The 19,550-nt window shown below is 37.3% G+C and overlaps 1 protein-coding gene across 3 annotated transcripts in view; it reads left to right on the top strand.

Annotated features, from left to right (window-relative positions):
• LOC124165576 (tensin-2) overlaps positions 1-13,814 on the top strand; it is a 297,177-nt gene extending 283,363 nt beyond the window's left edge. For all 3 annotated transcript variants that reach the window (XM_046543032.1, XM_046543031.1, XM_046543034.1), the window contains 9 exons: positions 1,688-2,230; positions 4,163-4,832; positions 7,062-7,333; positions 8,819-9,060; positions 9,636-9,866; positions 10,432-10,587; positions 10,933-11,113; positions 11,682-11,783; positions 12,255-13,814. In XM_046543032.1, the coding sequence (XP_046398988.1) occupies positions 1,688-2,230; positions 4,163-4,832; positions 7,062-7,333; positions 8,819-9,060; positions 9,636-9,866; positions 10,432-10,587; positions 10,933-11,113; positions 11,682-11,783; positions 12,255-12,417 (2,560 nt within the window). In that variant the 3' untranslated portion in view covers positions 12,418-13,814. The remainder of the gene's footprint in view (positions 1-1,687; positions 2,231-4,162; positions 4,833-7,061; positions 7,334-8,818; positions 9,061-9,635; positions 9,867-10,431; positions 10,588-10,932; positions 11,114-11,681; positions 11,784-12,254) is intronic.
• Positions 13,815-19,550: the final 5,736 nt, after the last annotated feature.

Genomic DNA, 19,550 nt, shown 5'->3' with positions numbered 1-19,550 from the left:
CTACATATTGTGGGCCGAAATTTCGTTGGGGGGCTTTCCCAGCATCTTCAAGACTGATGTTGATGATTCATCAACCCTAAAGATGTTGGGAAAGTCTCACAATGAACAGCCGACCTACAACAAGCAGACCCCAAACCGGTTGGAAACCAGAGAAAAATTCATTCAAGTCATTCTCCAGGAAAACCCAAATTCCTTAGTAGTAATTGTTTGCCATTTATGAACAACAACACGCTTCTCCCAGAAATCATGAAGGCAGTTTTACACGGGGCACATAATCGCGCAGTCTGACATATGTACGAAAGCGCAGTCAAAATTGCGTCTTGTAAAGCGGTGAATTGCTAGAACGCATGCGAGAATGAATGGATGCAAGATGGCAAAATAGACCCAGCTCTAATACCGAGCTCGTATTCTCACAATTTCGAGAATGTTTTCAGTGCTAACCTGCGCATTGATATGCACCGTGTAAAATGGCCTTGAATATCTCCACGATATAGTGGGGACATGTCTTGCTTACGGCTAATTGCCCGAAATGTGCATTGAAAATCCAGCTAATAACGAACGTAGCATGGCACCCGCCACCGACTCGGGCCTATTAAAGCGCGCTAAGGAAGTTTCGGGCGATGATGATGAATCTGTTTAGGGGTTGAGAGTAAATCTATACAAGAGCGCTCAGTGTGGCCGCGCAGTACCAAAAGCATAGGCTAGTATTGAAGCCCAAATTCAGCAGTATTATGATGAATGGAAATAGTTATCAAATAAAATACTAGCACATAGTTGTTCTTAAAATCGTAATACTTCTCCCAATTGGTATTAAATTCAATTGAAACACATTTTCCATTCGAAGTAAACAACATGAAAACAAACTCTGGGCACCGAAGCAGATGATAAAAAAAATTTTTTAATTAGTCTTTCCTCCCCTGTTCAAAAACCATAGACTCTTTGGCTTCTTAGGCTCCATGCGTATTTAAAGTTTTGAAACTGCAAATCGGTCTTCGGGTACATAATTTAAGGTGAATAACATTCTCAACCAAAATTTTTTATCAAAATTTAAGTACCAAATGTTTCAACGTTTGTTGGATTTAGGTGGAATTGACCGCTGATACCCCTTCATGATATTTTTCGATTTTCTACTTCTGCGCTTATCTTTTGATTTCATGTTTAGCTCGATTGGAAAATGTATTTCCATAAAATGTAATAGGAATATGGAGAATACGAACATGGAGAAGCATCTCCATTTTGAGAAAAAACATTTTTAAGGATTTTATTAGCTATTTCCATTTTTCATAATAATATTGAAAGGGTTTCTTGTGTATATTTTCCTGGGCCACTATATAAGGGCTGTACCTCCTAGGGAGGGGGGGGGTCCAAGACCACTAGGGAAACCGTTTGAAAAAAAGGGTACAAAGTAGAGGGTTTTTAACTAATTTTAACAATTTCAATGATCGAAAAAACTTAATTTTTTTCAATATTTTGTAAATATATGATTTTAAAACTTTTGTTTTCTTTTAGGAAACAAATTGATTGTGTTTTTTTTTATATTTCGGAGGGGTCGGGAAATGCCACCCCCTCGCTACGCCACTGCTGAGGATTGTAGAATTTATTTTCCAGGCATGCCGTTGAGTGAACAAAATCATCTGATTATTTATAGAAAAAAGTAATAATAATTACCGTGTTGTTTCCCCCTCAGCGGACCTTCATCCCTGCCCTCACCCATCACGGAGGATGGATCCGATTCGAGGAGGCGCGAGGAGGAATTGCTTCTATCGCTGGAGGAGGACCACCACCGCCACCACAGCATCGGGAGCAGGGAGGAGAGGGTGCGGCGAGGGAGGGGAGAGGGAGGAGGCGGACCTCGGGCCGGGGAGGAGGACATCCCGTACCACGCGAGGCAAGACAGTCGCCCGTTCACGTACGGCGCGGTCCCGGAGCGCGTGGCGGAGCGTAGGCGCCTCTTGGCCCGCGAGGAGGAGGACGGAGGAGGCGGGGAGGAGGAGGGCGAGGAGGCTGGGGCGTCCGACGGGTGTTGCGCAGTCGACGAGGACATGCGGGCCAAGCAGCAGCTTCCCCCGGGCCTGCAGAGCCCGGGACTCGTGCGCAAGGTTTCGTCCGCGGGACAGAGGGCGGCCGGAGGCGGCAGGCTAGACTTTGACTCTCTGGCCAGCGATCGGAAGTCGCCGGCGAGGGAGACTTCTTCGGACTGGGGACGTGAGCCTCTAGTGGTCGACCTAGGGTGAGTACATCCCACCAACAACTCCCGCTTCGGCGTAGTTCTTCTCAACAGTCCTCTGAGCAGCAATGGGCAGGATTACCATGGAGGAACTCATCTCTCTCCTGCAATGAAGATAAATCCAGTTAGAATTTACGTCGTTTAATACAATCAGAAGTTTCAGGCGTGATGGAGTGTAATTTTTCCATATTGAAATTAATAGTTGCAATAATCGTGGAAAATTCAAGTATTTATTTGAATTTTATTTACGTCATTGAATTAATAATTTACGAAAAGTTACGTAGTAACATTTTGGTGCAAGTGGAATTAGGATATTAAACATTATATTTCGAGTTTTTTAAATTACGATGTAACCGCACATCTCTCGTCAGCTAACGTTTCATTCATTAAGCCGGATAAAATTTGTTAATTTTATGCGTTTTATTTGTAATTAATCAACCTGAAATATTCCTTACATTCCACAATCGTTTTGAGAGTTAATTAATTTTCTGGTCATAACGCCGATGCTGCTGCATTCAGGTTGAGTGTACAAGTTAAACAAGTTTCATTTTACATGATAACGCAAGTATAACGCTGTGGTATCTCATACTTCCCTCTGATATACTAAAATCAAAGAGAGAGACATAACGAACTTGAAAAGTAGCGTATAGGGTTTTCGGTAAGAGGTGTTTGGTGTTTAAGCACCCGTAGATCCTTCCTAGGTTTTTGAAAAAAGTGTGGTTTTTAACCCATTTAAAAATTTGAAACGCATACGTAATATAATTTCGAAATAACAATGAAGCCTCCTGGGATTATGGTTTTGCTACGCTCGCTGGCACGAAATGATGAGGTTGAGAAAGGCTTAGGAGTTAACATTAATTGGAAAAAACATATTTCTTTGCATTATCTCCCCAAGGTTTAGAACTTTCGCTTGTGAGATTGCAAATTACTCCAGAAGAGTGATTGTTCCCAATTGAAATTCTCGTTCACTATGTGCTGATCAATGCTCTAATTTTTAAATAAATTTAGGTTAGTATTAAAAAAATAGTACACGTTCATGCGCAGGAAGTATAGTTGTTTGCTTATGAGTTTCCACGAATTGAACCATTGGACAATTCAACTTTCTAATGAAATTGTGCTTTGTGAGAGAACAGCCATTTAAGAGTGGATTTTTTCAAGCTGTAAATTTTAGTTTTATCGAAAATCCCTTACACACGACAACACATTTATGTGGAATAATTACTGACAAAATGTATTAAAATTTACTCCTCTTTGTAGTCGTTATGAGTAGTAAACTTTGTCAGTTAGGAAAACCTGCATAAAGCAAGCCGTTTGTGTTAATTTCAGATGCACCACAATTTTACGTAGTAGGTTTTCATGCATAAGAGATTTGACAAAAGAACTTCATCTGATTGTGAGCTCTAGCTGTTGCATGTAATTAATACCTTAATAATAACTACCCTAGGTCAGTTCAATACTTCCTCCTGTGATAATGCAACCCCTATTACGTTCATGTACCACACAACATGACAAATTCAAGCTTATTCAAATTTCTCTCCTCTTCTATAAGCTTTAAATACACTTTGTAATAAAAAATATTAAGTGAAATTCAATGGGGACATATCAAAAAAAATTTTACCATTGTGGAACTTTTACTTGTTGTAAGAGTTCTGATTATATTTCTCCTTTCACTCTGCAAGGCTTGCAAGAATAAATATTCACTTTACTGAAAATAAACTTACCTTTTCAATTCCACTGAGTTGTTATTAATCTCATTATTATTACTATCTAACAGTTAAATAATGCATTAATTACTCACTTAAGTTGATTCATAGAATTATTTTTTATACAATGCACTATTTTCTAATATATTGTTATTTTAAATACATTACCAATATGTTCTGATATGTAATAATTGTTTGATATATATTCAGATAATTTTTCGTATTCTTTCAGTTCCCCCTCGGAGAACTACACTGGTCTGACATGGCTACAAAGGCAACAGCAAAAGTTACGCGATCGTCGCGAAGGGAGGCAAACGAAGGAAAAAGTGCGCCAGGATTATCGTTTACTCTCAGAACTTCGGACTTATCAACGCAGTTCCTCCGTGTCCGGTGCGAGGACTCTTCCGTCCTCTGGTGGCAGACTGAGTGGTAGGGAAGATGGTTATGTGAGTGACACATCGTTGTTTGTTGGTGGCGGCTACCACAATGGATCGGGAGACGATGATTGGGACGAGGGAAGGGGTAAGGGTGATGGCGGTGAGGTGAACTGGGCCCCTGAATTTGGCAACAGGGGTGGTCGTGTCCCCGCTGGGAGTTATTCCCTCCCACTCCGCATCAATACGGCTGATGAGGAAAAAGTGATGACCATGTCATCGGAGCCAGGATCTCCTCTACTGCCAAGACGCTCCGTTTCAAGGGAGACCACGAGTCGGTATGCAACCAGCAGTCGTCACGTCACATCAAAACACAGGGAAGACAGCACGCTGAAGACGATAGGCTCTGGAGTGACGGGCAGAGAGTGGCAGATGGATGGTGAGAGGCCTTTTGTGGCAGTGAAGAGGGCTCACGAGAACAGATCTAAAGGCAGCCTTGGGTCCCTGGACGATGGAGTAATGGGTCAGGTGAGTTGCAAGACTGATTTAGTTCTTTTAATCAAGAGAGTGAGATCAATGACCATAGTTTATTGTGCCTTAATTTTGTTTGTGCTTAGACTGGCAAGGAAGATCAGCGTCTTGATATCCTACACCAAAAAGGTTTTTTTTAACACATTGCGTACCGGGGGTACCGGGGTAAGCTAATGTTTAGAATATAACTTTAACCAATCAAATGTTATGATGCATCAATTCATTATGAATAACGAACAACAGAAAATTTACTAACAGATACATATTGTACGCTTTAAAATTGTTTATGTTGACGCACCTCAATGACGAGAATCTTTGTCATCCGTCCGGAACGTTCGGGAAAAAAATGACGAGAATTCTCGCCATCTGTACGCAACATGTTAATCAAGGTTCAAAATTGTGGATGCTTGAGGCTTTTCGGGTCATAACTATGCCCCCAGAAGTGTCAATTTCTTAAAAAGAATTAAATACGCTTTAAGCGTTCCTCAGAGTCATTGCTCAGAGCTAATTGCAAACCTCCTGATTGACACAATGTGTATACATATGCCTTTACCCTCTCATGAAAATGTTTAATGAGGTCCCTTACGTACGACCCATACGTGGGTCACAGCTGACTTTCTCCATGTGAAACAGCAAATTTATTTTTTGCAAAATGAACATTTATAGGTGAAAAAATTGTGGCTATACTTGTTGTGTAGTGTGTCTGGATGTTTAGTGTGACCCACTAGTAAAGCATGCCGCCAAGGATAAAAAACTTGTTCAACACAAGGGCGGAGTATGATCAGCCTGTAGGTCACACTCTGGCAAGACTGGTTGGCACCATGCAAAATGGCCGATCATCCCAGACTTATGATCACCACTCATGATTAGGTGGCACCGCCTCTAGGCAGTGATTCGAAGATAAACTTATTTGTGACCCACTGGTGGGTCACAATTTCCTATCCCATGACTCACCGGTGAGTCCTACCCCAGGGACAGGATGACAAGAGAGTAATGAGAGTTCAAATATTGAAAGGATTAATGAATTATATTTACATAGTCCCATGCATTATTATTGATCATCTAGCGGTGAATAATATGTATATTTCCACAGTCTATGCAACTGTTCACCAGAAGATGATGGAACAATTCCACTACATTAACCGAAGTACCTGTACCGATGATTTTATTGAGATTCAGTGAGACTGAAATACATATCTTCAACTGCTAGCAGTGTACTTTCCAAAATTTGAGCCATGGTCTTATTTTACATGTTGAAACAGTGGAGGTAAAATTAATGGTGGGGCCCATTTATTGCCTGCATCCTTTGAGACAGTGGTTTCAGATTGGTAGTGTTGTGTAACATTTATCATCAAAATTGTAGTTTGTGATTCAATGTTACAAAGGTTCATAGTTTAGTTGGAAAATGACAATGTGAATTATAAAAGTGAGGTATCAGTTACAGTGAAAGTACAATGACTGAATCAGTAATATGTACTGTAGGTATTGGCAGCAGCCATTGGATTGGAGAAAAGTTAATGTCAGTACAGCTGTGTATTTTCCTGGATTAAAATGTAGTGTAAAATAAGGACTTGCATTAAGCCTTCAGAACTTTAAGAAAAATCCGTAAGCTATTTGTACTCGGAAAAATTGGTGAATAATTTATAGAACATTTTCAGTTTATTATGTATCCGAATCATTTGACAACGGATTTATGTTGTTCTCTGAAAAAATTACAATTTTAAGGTATTCTTGCATCAAAACCCTTTGCCGCCAATCCCACTGATGCAATATGGATATAGCTCTGCACTTCTATTGACTAAGATTAAAAATATATCAGGCCCAGCTTCAGAGGAGTGAGGTAAAATTCATTTTAAGTACACAGTTGTTTTAAGCATGAATTTTCCTCATGAAAGAAAACGGAAGGCATTGATTGCAATTTGTTACCCACCATTAGTGTTTTCATAATATACAAATTATTTGGTTTTAGAGATCCCAGTTTAGACATGTTAATGGTTAATTTTAACCTCATTTGAAAAAGGCCAAATTGGCCCCCAGATGCTATACAAGTAGTCAGGAATTTTACTTACAATCAATTATTACATTAAAATTCTAACTAGTTCAGTGCATGACTATTGGTTAAGAATTAGTCAATAATTATTTTTCAAACAGTCGTTACATATAAGTTTCATTTAAAATAATCAAAGATGATATTTAACTTTAATGTTTACTTCTTACCATTTCCAGATCTCCCAGAGTCGGGACGATAGCCTTTCATCGTGGGCCACTGCATCAGTGACATGGGGTGAGGAAGAGGACGATATTGATGGTGAAGATGGGGTGGATGGCAGGCGAAGCAGAGTTCGCCCTCAGACGCCTGCATTCCCGGTGCAGCCCCGCACACCATACACAAATGGAAGCACGACACCATTGAGCACCACAGAGAATCATCACACTCTAGTCGAGGTGAACGTGCAAGGGAGCCCTAGATTGCCACCTAAGAGTCCAACAGCAATGAGGTATGTACAAATGGGATCATCTCAATTAACTACTAAAACAATTCAGAGCTGATTATGTCCCAGTAACCAATTGTTAAGGCAGTTTTACACAGTACACGGAATTGCGCAGGTTAGAGCTGCATTAATTTCTAAAAATGGCGTGGAATTGCACATATGCATGAACGAAATTAGAACGGGCTATTTTCCCATCTTGCATCCACGCATTCTCGCATGTGTTCTAGCAATTCACCGCTTTACACGACGCAATTTTGACTGGGCCTTCGCACGTACGTCAGATTGCACAATTATGTACCGTGTAAAACAGCCTTTAGATTACATATCATTTCCATAGCACATAATATCCAACTTCAAACTGCCAGTGCTTTATATTATCAGACTCCAACTATTCCCAAGTATAAGCTCTGATATTCAATTATCATTTCATAGCAATATCATGCAGCATAACGTAATAACTAAAACATTTTCATACACAAAAGAACATACCATTTTCCCTGAATGTGGGTTAGTAATTATTTCACTTTTTTCTAAACATTGTCTTTCAGACATTACCTGTATCTCAATGCAGCAATTTATAATGTATCATGGGAACTAATAATGCTATAGTTCTAAAAAAAAAAAAGTCCCACTTCTATCTGAACAAATAAGAATTCAAGCACAAATGTCCCATTTCCTTTGTATGCAGACCGCTCTCTAAAAGCACACTGATACCATGAACAGATATACTTTATGAAATTATTATTGCAATCAGGCAGTAACCAGGTTATATGAAGCATTGATATTAAAGACATTGTTGACAGAGTAGGAATTCAGTCCATTGGCGTTATATAATTTGTACATGTGGGAGAGAAGAATAAATTTCATTGTTGTGATCACTGCATGTGTTTCTTTAAATGATTAAAAATTCATCATTCTAATCTTATTTCTTTCTCATCCCCCTTTCAAAACTTGCACCTAAAATTCCTTCATAACCTCATCCCCCTTTCAAAACTTGCACCTAAAATTCCTTCATAACCTCATCCCCCTTTCAAAACTTGCACCTAAAATTCCTTCATAACCTCGAAAGTCAATCTTTTTCCACATTTCTAAAATGCATTTCATTTATTCTTTCACTTTTACTGGGTGAAATAACAATTTTTGGATCACATGTCTACTACTCATTCTAGTTAAATCTTCTATGACCAACATTCCTACTATTATTGAGCTAAATTGTGGTGTGGAACCCTCAACTCAGAATCTCTCTTTATAGAGTTCCTGATACATATAGAGTTTTCTCCTTTTAGCTATGGTCACTTTGTTTTGAAAAGAATCATTCATTCATTACTGAATCAGTAATCACTCTGATGGACCATAAATGCTACTTTATACCACCATTGTGTAGATAATTTCATTCCTCAAATTATCTATGTGATACCAGCACAAATTAGAATTTACTTGTGGATATCATTAGACAGTTTTTAAATAGTTGCTACATGTTCTTCCCAACAGGAAAGAACGTGCGAACATGTCAGCATCATCTGACACTCAAATACATAGTGGTCATCATAGATCTCGGAGCTTGTCAAACGGTGGGCCTACTGTCCAGAATATGTCTTATACTTCTGCTACTTTGCCGAGTGGAGGACAAAAGCCATACTATACAGAGCACCATGAAGTCAGTCCAGCTCATGTTAAGTTTGTTCGTGATACATCACGCTTTTGGTACAAGCCAACCATCTCCCGAGAGGAAGGTGAGTCATTTTCTAAAATTAAAACTACATCCAATTTGTGTCCTGGAAGCTAGTTATTAAAAAAAAAAATTTTTTCAAGAAAGGAAGTGAAGTTGAACAATATCAGCACTTTAAATGGAAAATATTTTTGAGGTACAGATAAAAACACATTAAATTGCTTAGGTTTGGTTATATTTTTTCAATATTAATCCTCTGTTTCTCTGTTTTGGATTTTCTCTACTAATCTCTCGCTCATTGCAGAGGAATTAAAAAAATAATTAATTGTGATTGAACACAAAGATGTACACATAGGACTACTTCTATGACAGATAGTTCAAAAATATTGCCCGGCTAATGTGTCATGAAAATACAGCATACAGAAAGTAAAATAAAAATATTGTGATGAAAAAGCAAATAAATAGGAAAGAATTTCGAACGTAATGAATTGGGATGGTTTTTCCCCTCTGCTCTTTTCTTTCTGGAGTCACTGTCATATGTAGCTTTTTTTATACCGAATCATTAATATGATCTAATTGCAGTAAGTTTTGTATGTAACAGATTCAATATCTAAACTTACCCATTGTTTTTTCTGACAGCAATTTCCATCCTGAAGGATAAACAGCCAGGGACATTTGTAGTCCGAGATTCCAACTCTTTCCCTGGAGCTTTTGGTTTGGCCCTCAAAGTTGCCACTCCGCCTGCCAATGTTACGAATCGCAGCAATAATGCCTCTGGTGACATGTCCAATGAGTTAGTGAGGCATTTCCTTATCGAACCTACATCGAGAGGAGTTAAGCTGAAAGGATGTGCCAATGAACCTGTGTTCAGTAAGTTGAACTATATGTTTCTTCCTATCAACATCACTGTAAATCAATGTGTTATTAGCCTGGGAAAGATCAAGCCCTAAAATCCCTGTTCCAACTGTGATATTTCTTTATTACACAAAATTTACTTTAATTCATAGCTACGTTGAACAAAATTTTAGCTCATCAATGTAATTTAGACTGAAACTATAAAATAAACAGGTAAACCATTAAATATGGGTGTCTGAAAAAATAAACCATCCTTTTTAATCAATAAATGTAATGAACAAATGCCTTTTATCTTTCTCTTCTCATTGCTGACTTAAACCCAAGTATGTATAGCACTTATGGATACTTAATATTAGGTGAACCATTAATTTATGGAAGCTTATTAATACCTGAAAGTCTTCCGGTGAATTTTTGGAGGTAAATTTTTTTGTGTATGCTCTATTGTAGTTTCATAAAACTCACTGAATAACCTCGTTTAGTATGAACATGCTACAAAACAACACATGTCTAGTCACAAAATGCTGATCTCACATTACTATAATTATAGACTTATCTGATTTGAATTAATGAATATCCACAGGTTCCTTATCAGCTCTTGTATACCAGCACTCTCTCACTCCAATGGCTCTACCTTGTCGGCTCCTCCTGCCTGAATCCGAGCCAGCTCAAGGAAAATCTCTGGGGCCGACCGATGGAGCTGTGACCTCAAATCAACTTCTCCTTCAACAAGGAGCAGGTATGGCCCAGAAATAATGGTGCTGTGAAAATATCTTAGACTGTTGACACACTTAACTCCTGAACTTCTTTCTCGACTGCTGAACTTTTTGAGAGCTAGAAAAGCACTCTTTTGATGCAAAAAAATCTAGGGATAAGGGATTCCTTTGTCGGTAAAAGAAATCAGTTGAGAGCAGATGACTTTGTCAAGTGACTAGAAGTGAAAAAATATTACTATGGTAGAGATGGAAAAGGTTAAGTTGAAAATATTTAATATGCGGTGGAATTTGGAAACTTATTCTCTATTTCTCTTACACTTAGTGAATTTGGCTGTCGGCATTGCTTAATTTGTTGATTTTTTTTCCAGCTTGCAATGTGCTCTATTTAGCATCTGTGGATACGGAGTCTCTCACGGGTCCTCAAGCTGTGCGACGAGGAGTTACAGACCTATTTTCCAGGAATCCTATGCCAGCTCCAACAGTTGTTCACTTCAAAGTGTCATCGCAGGGAATAACACTCACAGATAACAAGCGCAAATTATTTTTCAGGTACGATATCGATTTTATGATTGTTAAATAAAAGTACTATAGTTCTGTCATTTCAGTCATAAATCAATTTCTGACCCTGGGTTTTGCATAGGCACAGTTGTTTCTTTGGGTGAAGGCTGCATAGCGTTTCTAACTAAGAGAAAATTGTTCAAAAAGGTATTGTCAGTTTTATGTCAACATGTTTATTATCACTTGACAATAAATTTTAGTGAGTTTGAACTAAAAAAAAACAGCTTACTGAAAATATGAGCTCTATTTGATTTTTAGCAAACCAGCCAAAATTTCAGTTTCACATTGAAATGTGTGGGACAAGTGATGATAAAAGTTTTGATAGGAATGTGAGAAAAGAATAAATAAGGCCTAAGTGAACTCAGAATCTATAAATGATGGAAATAACTCTTATATTTCAATAAATTGAGTCAATTAATTATAAATTGTAAAGCAATTATTGAATATATCTACAAATAATAACAATAAAAATCGGATAAAATGTGTGGAATAATTACTGTAATTTTATTGGTGTCATAATCTGCAATTGAATCATTCTGTTCCTATTTTCAATTCACAGGCGGCATTATCCCGTGAATGCCATATCACATTGTGGATTAGATCCTGATGATCATCGGTGGACTGATAAGAATTCAGAAATTCAAGTCTCAAATAGAGCAAAGTAAGTACTTGGGTATTGTGTTCTACATCTTAACCAGCCATGCTTCCTTTTTAGTAAAAAGCCATTTGAAAATTTTCATATTTGTACTTCTCTGTATCTTCTATATGATGAATTCTCGCACTACAAAGCAGTCTTGAACTTATAATCTATTAAAATGTATGTGTATTCATCAGTATTCTGTCACCCTCAAATATTCTTTCCCTGTAATTCCAATAACCTGGGATTTATTTTGAAAATTGCTCTCAATATAATTTAGAAAAGAGGTTATATGTACATTGTTCTCTTCTAGTCCATCACCTAAGCATGTATCATGACCATCTTCTGATTACGAATGATAACCCATTTTGTCTTCCTTTGAGCCAACAATTTGTTTGGTTTTCTATCTCTTTTATATTAAGGTAATGCATGTATTTCAACTTGGCAAGCACTCGATAATATATTTATATCATTTGTGTTTGAATTATTTTTCAGTCGCTGTTTTGGATTTGTGGCTAGAAAACCATCCACAAAAGGGGATAACCAGTGCCATATATTCTCTGAACTTGACCCGGAGCAGCCAGCTACAGCTATTGTTAACTTTGTAACCAGAGTAATGATGACCGGTGCTATGGGTAAAGGCTCCAATATTGTCTGAAAGTCTTCAGTTTGAGAGGGTATTGATGCCGAAGATCATCTTTGCTCTATTTTTTATGCATGTCAGACATCAACTTGTAAATCTCGACAGTAAATGTTTGGAGTATGTATCCTCAAACATTTTTATTAATATTTGTCTGGTAAAAAATTTATCTCTGTAACTTCATCTGTGACTATCTCTACCATAAATCGAGATTATATAAGTCATGTTAAGTTAGCATTGATGAGAGTTGAAAAAAGTAAATGTAAAAATCTTAAAACATGGTTAAAAAAATACTTGCTGATTAACAAAGATGAATGGTGCATGAAATAGGGAGGACATTAAAAAATATAATAGTTCATGAAAGTGGATCACATACATACACAGGGGAGCGTAAGCCTGTAAATCATGAGTGGCCAATGCTTTGGATTTTTAGCAAAAAAAAAACTTTGATTAAAGCCTGGGTCTATTATAATTTTTGGCATTGTATCATCGATAGAGCCTACAAAAGTTACAACAAATTTTGCATCCAGGGTGATGGTGATTGGTGCATTGAAAATAGGCTCCAGTTTTATGTATATATTATGTTTTAAACTACTTATGCCCAGTAAAGAAGCTAGATCACCTAACATAATTGATCAATAAACATTCTTGGAATGTAGATACTAAAATTTTTGTTTTTTTTCTATCATAAACTCTGCTTTAATACGGATTATAAATATTATTTCAACCATAAATCAGAGCGTGTAAATTAAGTCACTGTGTTACTGATGACATAGATGAAAAATAAGTATGTAAAGCAAATTATTGTCAAAAAAGCCCATAAATCATGCAAAAACTGACAAACATCAAGGAAGGAAGAACTTATTTTTGGTGAAAAATATTATCATTCATAGAAGATAAACTTCAAAATAATATATGGCCATTATGGTGCGTAAAAATGAGTGGTAAATAATTGAACTGTTCTATAATATTTCTCCCATTTGGAAATCACAATTTTATCAATCACTGTTTGAAATTTTAACTTTTAAATCAAGTTTCTGTAGAGGCTACATCGTTTTAAAATAAAATTTGTGCCTTTTAATAGTAATTTATTGGATATCAGATTACTTAATGAACAAAATCTGCACTCATCATGCACTCTTAGTTTGCACTAATGAGTTTTTGTAGAATGGTTTTACCACAGTTCTAAATTGTTGAGTATATCTTTATTCCTGTAAAATTTTAAGTATAATAGTTTATATGAATGATAAACAATGTAAATGAAGTATGTGTACAAGAATTTGTATGAAATTTCTGAGTCCAAGCTTATCCTAATCCAGCCATATAGTTTTATATGAATATTGATGGTGCTCATATTGTGTTAATAAATTGTAATGTTTATTCTGTTTAAAATAAATCAAAGTGGAATAATCTCATATTTTGTGTAGGAAATTACCCAGTACAATTCCTGTGACTGAGCTTAATCAGCATTGTGAGAACTTATCTCTTGTGTCCTTTCCCTTGGGCCAATACCTTGTCGAGGTTGAAATGATAGTGCATTCTTATAACCCCGAGAGCTGCACTGGCGGGATTAATTTGCAAATATTCCCGGTAGGGCTACCCATGCCAGATAGGTCGAAATGAAATAGGAGAATTCGGATTAGGATTGTGGCACAACAGGGGAGAGAAAGCAGCAGAATTTTGCAGGAGAAACAAGTTGTTCATGACAAACAAATGGTTCAATCATCATAAAGGGCGGAGGTATAAATGAAATACTTTAGAGGATATATGGGGAGATATAATGGTAAGACAGAGGTTTAGGAATATGCAGTATGAAAATCTCTCATAGATACCCTGCAGCAGATGCAGATTCAGACTACAACCTAATGCTTATGAAATGCAACATAAGATTCAAAAGATTTATAAAAATTAGTGAGGTAAGGAAATGAAAAGCAGGAGCTTTGAAGGGGAGTAAGAGGAGAGAATATCAGGAATTAGTGGAAAATAGTATACGGGAAACAATGCGTAGGCAAATAAATATTCAACTATAGCGTGAAACATGTAGAGTACATGGGAGGCATGGTGGAAAGAAAAGTGTGAGGAAATGGAAAAGTTTCAGAAGGAAGGAGAGAAAAACACATGCTTGAGGTTGTACGCCGAGGTAAAGTCACTATCAGGGGGGCAAAAGAGGGCAAGTCATGTCAAAAGTTAAAGCTAAAGATGGAAGGATGCTGATCGAGCAAGATGAGATTGAGAATAAAAGGAAGGAATATGTGGAGGAATATCTGTATGACAGCAGGAATAAACCGGAAAGATTTAATTTAGAGAAGGAAAAGTGCAGTGGAGCAGGATAATCTGGGGCCGTGGATATCAGATGCAGAAAAAGAGAGAGCCCTTTGAGATATGAAGGCTAGGAAAGCGGTGGGCGTGGAAAATATCCCTTGTGAGCTTCTAAAGAATCTAGGTAGGGATGGTAAGAGAGGGTTGTTCGCACTAGTAGGCAGGATCTACAATGAGGGATGTTGGCCGGAGGATTTCGTGAAGATGGTGCTCATTCCACTGTCGAAAAAGAAGAAAGCTGTGGAATGCAGCTTTTATAGGACTATTAGCCTGATATTGCATGCAGCGAAAGTTGAACAGAGGATATTAAACAGACAAATGGAGGCAAGGGTTAATGAGAATTTGGGTGAAGATCAGTTTGGATTCAGAAAAGGGAAGTCAACTCAAGATGCAAAAGTAGCAAGGAGGACCCTAGCAGAGAGAAACCTAGAATATAACAAGGTCATGTATGCCTGTTTCGTGGATTTTGAAAATTATCTGATGGAGTGAACTGGGTAAAGTAACGGATATCCTCAAGAAAATAGGTATAGATTGGGATAGGTGACTCATGGGTAATCTGACCCTCCTGCCCTCAGACATTTCTGAGGCTTTTGAAATGCATTCAAATACACTACAAGGCAAGTCACAGTTTACTCCAGTAGAACCAAAAAAACAATCTTCTAGTAAACGCGCATGCCCAGGGAAAAAATGGAGAAAGCTAACGGATTCACCTATATTGGAAAAAATATGAGTACTTCAATTGGAGCGTCAAATTTCTATGAGAAAAAAGCTATAGAAACACTCATTACTCAGAATGAAGGCATTCACCAATTGAGATCTTTCACTTATTTCTCAGTGAAGAATTACTTTAATTAATTTTGAAGTGTACAATTAAGCACGCTCAGGAGAAAAATAACCATATGTTTACTCAGAGTATGGCAGATCATAAACAAATACATTGGGATCCTAATGCTGTCGGCGTATCATACTTTATCATACCCTAAGATGTAATGGACAAACCAAGCAGATATGTCTGTCCCAGTTGTGAGGCAATGTATGACGTGGACTAGATTTGATAAAATTAAAAAATATCTGCATACACCTCTTTGATAATTCTCAACTAGATGTAACTGACAAATTTTCAAAAGTCAGACTTTTTCTCTATGGGCTAAATGAAAATTTCACTCAGTTTGGAATTTTTTTCTAACAAATTGTCCATTGATGAGCAAATGGTTGCATATTTCAGGCGACACTCAGCTACAATGTTCATTAGGGGGAAACTAATTAGATTTGTTTTTAAATTGTGGTGTCTAGCATCATCTACAGGCTAACTCTATCAGTGTTTGCCATATATAGAGGGGTCGATCCAGAAAGTGATAGCTCATAACCACTTGGAGAAAGGATTGTAATAATTTCTTGAGTTTTTCTAAGTGCCCTGAAAATCATGCCTTGTATTTTGATGATTTCTTATCCAATTACAATCTATTACACAGTCTAAGTGATAATGGCTTTTTGCAACGAGAACATAAAAAGAAAATTGAACAGGAAATTGTGCACTCATGTCTTCGAGGGATTGCCTTAGAATTATCATGAAATCTACCCTTCCCATCCCCTAATAGGGTAGTTTCCTTCATCAAAGAAAACGAAAGGCATTGATTGTGATTCCTTACCCACGACTAGTGCATTCATAATATACAAATTATTTTGTTTTAGAAATCCCTATTTAGACGAATGTTAATGTTCAATTTTAACCGCATTTGAAAAAGGCCAGTTTGGCGCCCATGCGATTCCACTCCACGTGACGTCACAGCGACCTAGTTTCTATACGAGTAGATAGGAGTTTTACATCGTCTGAGAGTAACAATGCATGCATGAGGCACAGAGCTCAGGGAAACATCTCTTAATAATCACCCATTAAAATTGCCGAAGTTCGGAAAGTTTCCTTCGTTTGATAGAATAATAATAATCCTTATTTAAGCCAAGCGCTATCTGCTAGCAGGGTACTCAGCGAAAGATCAATCAAGGAATATTGGAGTACTGATGAATTTATCAATACACCTATTTTTAGTAATTTGCTCAGCAGGAACATGTTTGAACAAATTTGGAATTATTGGCATTTCAGTGATAACGAATCAAATTCTGAATTTACCGATAGGTTACATAAAAATAGACCAATACTATCATATATTTTTTAAATTTAAAATAGTGTGCATGCCTAGACATGAATTCTCCCTAGATGAAGAATTAATAACTTGGTGGGGAAGATTGAGATTTAGTACATACAATCCCAGGGAAATTGGTGAAGTACTGATTATTGGTGCGAATGGTGGGTGGGAGAGAAAGTTGTTATATTTGCAACATAGAAATATACACAGCTGAAGGAAAAAAATAGAGGACACCATGTTGACCCTTTTAGATCCGTATTTACACCGTTGGCTTCAGGTGTTCCAAGATAATTATTGCAATAGCATACAAATAGATGAAAATCTTCTAGAGAAAAAAACTAGAGTTTGTGGAACCATCCATGCCAACATTCCATTAAATTTAGGCATGAAATCAAAATTATGAAGAAAGGTGATTACACATTCTGTAGAAAGGGGGAAGTTCCTCTGCTTGCTTGGAAGGACAAGAGGGAGGTGAGGATGATTTCCACAATGCATAACTCGAGTATGGGCAAAGGAGAGCAAAAGAGGTGGACAGAAGACATACAAAAAAAACCTAATTGTATTTTGGAGTAAAATAATTACATGGGAGGAGTAGACAAAGCTGATATGTACTTGGCTTACTTTTCAGTACTGAGAAAAACTATGAAGTGGACAAAAAAGTTGTGTTGTGGCTGATCAACTGTGCCCTATTTAATTCTTTTGTGGTTTACAAAACATTGAACACTTCTCCCCATTTGACCTTCAAAAATTTGTTTGGAAGTAGCCAAGGGCTGGGCTAAATGTGAGGATGGAAGAAGTTCGTCTTCCATCGATGATGACACGGATGGCGAGATAGAACGGCCGACTCAGCGAGCACCTCGGCAGGATAACCCGGCAAGACTAGCAGGGGGGATGATGAAACACACTAGAGAAGATAGTGGGGAATGGGAAGAAGAAATATCCATCACGGACGTGTCGAAGTTGTTTTTCTAATAAACTCAGGAAGGAAACTCGGTATATCTGTGGATTCTTCAAGGTTTTCCTGCACAAAGGAGCATGTTTCACCAAATACCATTCAAAAACTAAGTACTAACATTTCTGGTAAGTAAAACACTTCAAATTTTATTAAAATATGTTAAAAATTAAACACGCTATGAGGGTTTCTCTGTATCAGTGTCATTTAGGTTAAAGCTCCTTTAAATGCCTGGTCCTACCCGATGAGATAGGAATTAAATACCTGGTCCGCAACATGTTAAGATATAAATTAATCATTCCATTTCCATTCCAACACTCTAATTATTATTTTTATTCCCCTTCAAGAACCCTGTAGCTCATAAGAAACTATTACAACAACCCCCAGGTGCATTACATATATTAAAATATTATTACATTTAAGTTAAATAGAAATGAGTATAAAGGATTGCAATAAAAGGAAAATTAAATCCTTTGACTCATAATTTTCACCACCTGCATCCTCGTTTCATCAAGTCTTAGCTAAAACAACTTGCCAAACTGAACATGAAATTTCTTTCAATTGCCAATAGGTGTATCCTGTGTGGCAGGCAAAATCGAGTATGCCATGCATTGCGTGTGTCTTGCCCACAAGGGACTTTTTTTCCAGAATTGACGTAGAAATTGATTTTTCAATAATAATAATATTGTACTTAATCATTGCACCATTAGTTCATATCATCAACATCATCGGTCCACCCAAACCAAACTAGTATTCCATATCCTGATCTCTTCAAAGCGACCCTTCCTTTGTTGCAATGGATCCTTATTTCAACGGAATAGAAGTTTTGCTTTTACTCAAGCGTCTCGATTTTTACAACTTTCAAGCAATAAATTTCACTGGCCTCAGCATTCATTCATGAACTTGATGACACATTTTTTCCTATTAAGCTGAGCATACATGGATTTTTTATTATGATGGATGAATTTGTATCAATATGTGAATTTTGTACGAAAAAAATGTGTCATCAAGTTCATGAATTATAATTATTGTTGAGGCCAGTGAAATTTATTGCTTGAAAGTTTTAAAAACCGAGACTTAACTAAAATAGTTGGAAAAATATCCCCTTTTCCTGTATTCCATTTATCAGTACTTTCAGATGAGAAGATTTTTCCCTGGCAGTGGCAAATTTTGCATTACAATGTATCACAGAGGGCTTTGGCTATGAGAGCCTACTGTGGTGTCATGTAGCACATGTCGTCAACTGGCAAGCACTCATTAAACCAGTTTTCGATGTTTGTAAGTGAGGCATTTTGATTTTATTGGGTCGCCACAGACCCTGCACGTCATTTGTTAGTCATTTGCATGGGGTGCATATTTCTGTTCAACTTCAATAGGGTCTACAAAGAGAAGTTTTGCAAAACTTGGCTTCCAGTCATATCTAAGGAGAAAGAAGTCCAGAAAATTCTCTGCTAGCATCCATGGCTGCCAGCAGATAATTTTCCTGCAGCCCCTATAAATTGAGGCTCAGTAAAGGCAACATGATCATTGGTCCTGATGAGGTCTCCAGCATAGGAGAGGGAACATTAATCAATTAATCAAAATCAATTAATATTGAAACATGGACCACGAAAGTTTCAGTAATTTTATGGAAGGGGTTATTTCCCTACTAAAACACTCTCCCTCTATGAGAAATCTATTTTATTCACTTTATCTGGAATCCCAGGGCTCTCCATTATGCACAATTTTAAGGAGTG

This window comes from Ischnura elegans, chromosome 9, assembly GCF_921293095.1.
Source record: "Ischnura elegans chromosome 9, ioIscEleg1.1, whole genome shotgun sequence".
Taxonomy (NCBI): domain Eukaryota; kingdom Metazoa; phylum Arthropoda; class Insecta; order Odonata; family Coenagrionidae; genus Ischnura; species Ischnura elegans.
The sequence above is the reverse complement of the archived record's forward strand: the minus strand, read 5'-3'. Positions and strand labels throughout refer to the sequence as shown.